Source organism: Olea europaea, unplaced genomic scaffold (assembly GCF_002742605.1).
Source record: "Olea europaea var. sylvestris unplaced genomic scaffold, O_europaea_v1 scaffold1932, whole genome shotgun sequence".
NCBI lineage: Eukaryota > Viridiplantae > Streptophyta > Magnoliopsida > Lamiales > Oleaceae > Olea > Olea europaea.
In genome coordinates, this window is record NW_019237150.1 from 8,603 (window position 1) to 14,024 (window position 5,422).

Below are 5,422 nucleotides of genomic sequence, written 5' to 3' on the forward strand. Positions count from 1 at the left end.
TTGATGATCGAATCTCAACGTCTTAAAACTTCATTGAGCAATATGAGAAACAAGCATAAGTTAGTGACCATTCAAACAATTAAGTGCTTAACTCTCCATTCCTGCAAGTATCAAGAGGGGAACGAGCGGCTAAGGTTTTCTTCCTCGGTTTTATACTAAAAAATTGGGAACAATTAGTATGAAAGAGAGGCAAAAAGGGAGACATATTCATCACCTTGGCACAAATATATCTCGTGATGCAGTGATTTCTACTCAACTTCTTTATCGTCAAACTTAGAAGGTAGTATCGGATTTTGTCATTGTAAAAAGAGGTTTTATATGTTGAAATTGCACTTTATCTGATTGTTGTGAATGATTAATTTCCACTCAACTCCTTATATTTATTTATTTTTCCGAAATTGTTGTTCGTAATCTTCCTCTAGCAACAGTGATTATTTCGACAACATTTCTATTGAATTCTTGATGAGTTTGTTTATGGTTTTTTCCTTGCCTTGAAAACTGGCTGCCCTAGGTGAAATAGCCAGGACCAAAATCCAGTGGGGCAGTTGCGCCCACTAAACCACAGGTGGCTCAGCCCCGGAGATGGTTGGCAAAACTTAATAGTGTTTGTTCCATAATTATTGTGAAGACTTTGAGTTAGGAAAATGAAAAATCTCATGCTTTTACCAATTTAATCAAATTACCATATGTTTATTTCTCCTACCTCTACTCATCTAACTAGTAGACATTTGAGCATTTTTTAATTTAGAGAATACAAAAGTTTATAAACTCCAACAATACTCTCTATTTTAGCTTTTTCAATAAATGTTTATTGTTTTTTCTCATATTTTTACTTAACGTATATTTTTAGATGGCAATGACCAGTCAATTCTGGTTTGAATAATTTAAGAAGTAGAATATTAAAATCTGTGATATATTAAATGAAATCATTATAAAGTATGTATAGAGTGGGGAGAGCCAAACCCACCATCTATTTTAAATTGTTAAATTAGAGTATCCTAAAGCTTATATTTATGCATTGATTCTCTAAAATAGAGAACATCTTTTACTTTAGAGCTTCTTGGAGATGCTCATACTCAAGATATGACCACCTAAGTTGTTACTTTCTAAATTTATTCATTCTAGTACGATAAAGAGCACCTAAACCACGTTCATCTGCGTAATTTCTCGGATAGGTTGATTTATTGGAAGAAAATGGAAAAATGACAGCTTATGGGTTGATAAATTAGGAAATAATTCTAGTTTTATGGATTTTTATTCCAGGTTTGACTGGTTTAAAGTAGCTTTTAGGTGCAACAGACACAGATCGACTCTTCCCAAGCTAAAAAATTGCTCCTATAAATTACTGAACTTTTGTGTAGAAGCTGATTTTGCACTCCCTCTTTTTCTTCTTCTTCATTTTTTTTTTATTATTAGAAACATTCCCTGACTTTCATTTAAAAGAAAATATAATTGTTGCATGATTTACTGGATGACTTAAATTTTTAGGGAATATGCAACATCTACCCTCCGTTTACCAACTTCGAGCTTCATCATTCCCAATCTATTTGTTTGTGACTGAAAATGTAATATAAAGTATTTTTCCACCTTTCTCATCATCAAAATCGTGTTCTGTTTTCAGGAGTAATAAATAATTTGCTCAAGATGTCATTAAGTGCCATTACTACTGTTTTTCCAGCTACAACATTAACTATTGGTATGTGGGTTCTAATCGTCCATTATATTAGTATTCGAGAAGAGTATAAGCAATGTGTATTTTGATTAATTTGAGATCAATTTATTTGAGCTCTGTAATCATGTTCTGTTGACAAGGATGTGCACGATTGACGATTCAGTGTATCGCTATTTTTATTGAGCCAGATGATACTAAAAATTTTTGGAACATAATGAATGCGACGTTTAGGATTTAGCTTTCTGTGGAAGCCCATGCAAGACATACAGTTTGTGGTTTCTTGGATATAGATATTGGTGCAACTATTTGGCAATTTTGAATGCAGTACTTGAAGTTATTAATTGAATGCTATCCATGATGGTGGGGATAGACAAACTTGCTTGGCAGGGGTTATGCCTTTACACATTCAAAAGGGTGGATATCAATTGACACAAAAATAAAAAATAACATTATCCTGTTTATAGTTGGCTGCTAAGTTTTCTTGTTAGCCTCCATATGAAGAAAAAGACATGGAAAATATTCAAAAAGGTGGGTAATCAATTACCGAGGTGCTATTCATTCATGTCAAGGCATTTTGAGATGCAAGCCTCATTGTAAACCAAAAAAATGTGGGAAAAAACTACTAAAATGCAAAATAAGTGCATAATAACTCATAACCATCTCCAAAATTCATAATAAAGTAAATTAAAATGTGCAAGGAAACAAGAGAAAAATCTACAAAGAAAGTAAAATGAAACTGTTATTTTAGTTGGTGGGGTAGTGGACTATGCCCCAAATGGGTGAGAAACACTATTTTTTAATGTTTTAATGGGGCAATGGGCTATTTCCTACCTAAAGCAAAGTAAATGAGTCTTGAGATCATGCCTCGCAAACTTGAGACATGTGCCTCTCTCAGTTCAGGCTAACGTCTCCAAAAACTGCCTCTAGGCACTTTGGGGTGTTTTTTTGTCCAAAAACTACTTAATAGGAACTTTATAAACCATGGAATTTGTTTGGAAGTCTTTCCCAATATAACATTAGAGCTCTCTCTCTCTCTCCCTCTCTCACTCACACACACACACACACACACACAAAGAGTGCATGGAGCCTGGTTTGCTGGTAAAGCAACAAGATGGGCAACTGCATTCTCTGAAGAATTTTTGTCTTTGGTTATGCAACTGTATTTTTTGAAGAGCATTTGATTATGGACCACATTTCATGGATTATGTGGGGATTTAATTTCTGTATCTTTGTTCACAATTGTGAAATTAGCACTCTGAGAATGCACATTGCTTAATGTTTTATCCTCTTTGATGTTCCTTCAAACATCTTCCTTCTTGTTGTTGTGGGAGGTGATACTTGACATGTTTTAGTATTTTGTTGTACCAGACTTTAAAATAGATTGGGTTTTGTTGACACAGTAAGATCGGAAGGTCAATGTCTGAAACAAATCAAATATGTTGGATCTGGCCCGGTTGGGCTGAATCCACTTCGCTTGCAGTTTCATACCTATGAAAGGAGAAGAACTACAATGCAGGCTTTTCGAGTACGGGTAGCTTCTATGACATGTTCCGCTGCTCTGGTAATTTCTCATACTTCTGTAACAAAAATTTAACTTGCCTTTTGCAATTGATTAGTATTATCTTTGAGAGGGATTGTCTGTCCTCAGAGCTGACCAGTCTTATTGCATTGCTGCTTTAGTAATCCTTCAACTAGTAGAAAAGATTGAGCCTATGTTTGAGCCCCATTTTGAGTTGAAAATGAGTTTTGCAATAGTGAATTTTTGTAGAATATGTGGCTAAAAAGTAGGAAAAAGTTTTGGTTTTACGTACAAAATATTTTATTGCGAGAACGTGCGGTTGAAAATGAGTTTGGGTAAAAATGAGTTTTTAGATAATAGGAATCAAATAGGGGCTGAATTGATTCTTTTTCTTTTGAGATGAATAAGTTCCACTAATCTTAAAAAGGTTTTGAGTAAATAATCAATTTTTTAAATAATTTTTGTTATTTATCAAAGTTAAAAGTAATTAAGTACCTGTTTTAAGAATAAGTAACCATTTCTTTACTATATCAAAAACTATTATGCATGGTTTAGGTATATCATGGCGAATTCTTCAGAAAAAACTGTGTCTTCCACAATGGAATGTGATACTTATTCACACATAACTGGAAAAAAGGAAATTTAGTTAGCAGTAACGTATAACTTCTGGACTTGTCTGAACATTCTCTAAATGTGGGCTTAGTTATTTCTTATTATTAACATATTGACATGTGTCAATCTTGTTAAGCTAAGTGAGTTCTGGCACAAAATTATGTCATCTAGGTGCTTTAGCAAGTATTGTTACAGTCTCGCTTTATGAAATCAGTAATTATTTGTATGCTTACGTCTTACTGCCTGGTTATAATAGTTACGCACATTCTTCACGAAAAGATATGCACCTTTTCAGGCTCCCTAAGATGACCTATACATGCTGAAACATATGAGAATTTTTTCATTTTTGAAATTTTCATCTTCTGAATTTTCGCTGATCAAAAGTGCCCCAGTTCTGATCATCTTATTTTTAATGACAGAATGCGACTTGTGCTGCAGAGCAAACCCAAACAGTCACCCGTCAATCGTCAACCATTACTGTTGCACCTATTCAAGGTACTAATTATCTGCTTCCATTAGATTCGGGTTTGTCTGCTGTTTAAGCAGTATATGGTGTACTCTCACAGTCATTCAACAATTAATTTATGTTCCCGTGTCATCTAAAATCTTTCCAGAGATGTGGAGAGAAAAACTCTATTGTCATTTTGCACTATTTTCATTTATCAGTTCACTTTTATTGTTCATCTTCTCAATTTGAATTTCATTTAGACAAGAAGACGGCTTTTTGTGAAAATTTTGGTACATTACCTGTTTATATGGATTTCAGGAAAGGAAAAATCTCCAGAACTCGATGACGGTGGGGCAGGATTTCCACCGCGCAACGATGGAGATGGTGGAGGTGGTGGAGGGGGTGGGGGTGGCCATTGGTCTGGCGGTTTCTTCTTTTTTGGGTTTCTTGCTTTCCTTGGGTTCTTAAAGGATCAAGAGAGTGAAGGACCTTACCGGGATGAAAGTAGGAGATGAAAGAGACGTATATTTGTAAACCTGCATCTTGCCTGTACCTTTTTTGCTTAATTCTTTGGATACTTTGTAATTTGATAGCCTGGGGGGCTTGATGAGTGAACTAGACACTATATTAATTCAGTATTAACTTACTTCTTAGCTGCAGACTCCGTGAGCAAAGATTGAGAGTTCTGCTCGAAAGAATATGGGAACAAAAAGAATTTTGGGCATTTCTGTTCTTTGTCTTGTTACATGTGGGATCTAATTATCTGAACTTCGTCAATGCCTCTTGTTTCGATTATTCTAAACAAGTCTTGGCGTGTTATTCTAGAAAGATGAAATTTTCGTCTAATTTATATTTGACAGAACATGCTTCCAAGATGAAAATTTGCCATTGACGTCCACAATGAAATAGCTGAGTTCTAGGAAGAAATATTTGTCAAATTTTAGTTCAAGAGAAAAAGACAGACCAACCAAAAACAAAAGCATTTAAGATAGTAACAAGTCTTGGACCTAAGGGAAAATTTAAGTAAAGACACTCAACCAGAACCCTAGTTTCACATTTAGTCGACTTCCTCCATCTTGCTACCATCTGCATCAGCATCCTCCAATGGTGGCATGTCAGCATCAGCTTCACCAGCATCTTCGTCGATGCTTAGACCAAGTTTCAGCATTCT

The 5,422-nt window shown here is 34.9% G+C and overlaps 1 protein-coding gene across 1 annotated transcript; it reads left to right on the forward strand.

Annotated features, from left to right (window-relative positions):
- The first annotated feature begins 73 nt into the window (after positions 1-73).
- LOC111379107 lies at positions 74-5,028 on the forward strand. Its single transcript, XM_023002437.1, has 5 exons — positions 74-280; positions 1,622-1,696; positions 3,073-3,233; positions 4,223-4,298; positions 4,570-5,028. The coding sequence occupies exons 2-5, from the start codon at positions 1,645-1,647 to the stop codon at positions 4,764-4,766; spliced, it is 486 nt and encodes a 161-aa protein (XP_022858205.1). The 5' UTR covers positions 74-280; positions 1,622-1,644; the 3' UTR covers positions 4,767-5,028.
- The last annotated feature ends 394 nt before the right edge of the window (positions 5,029-5,422 follow it).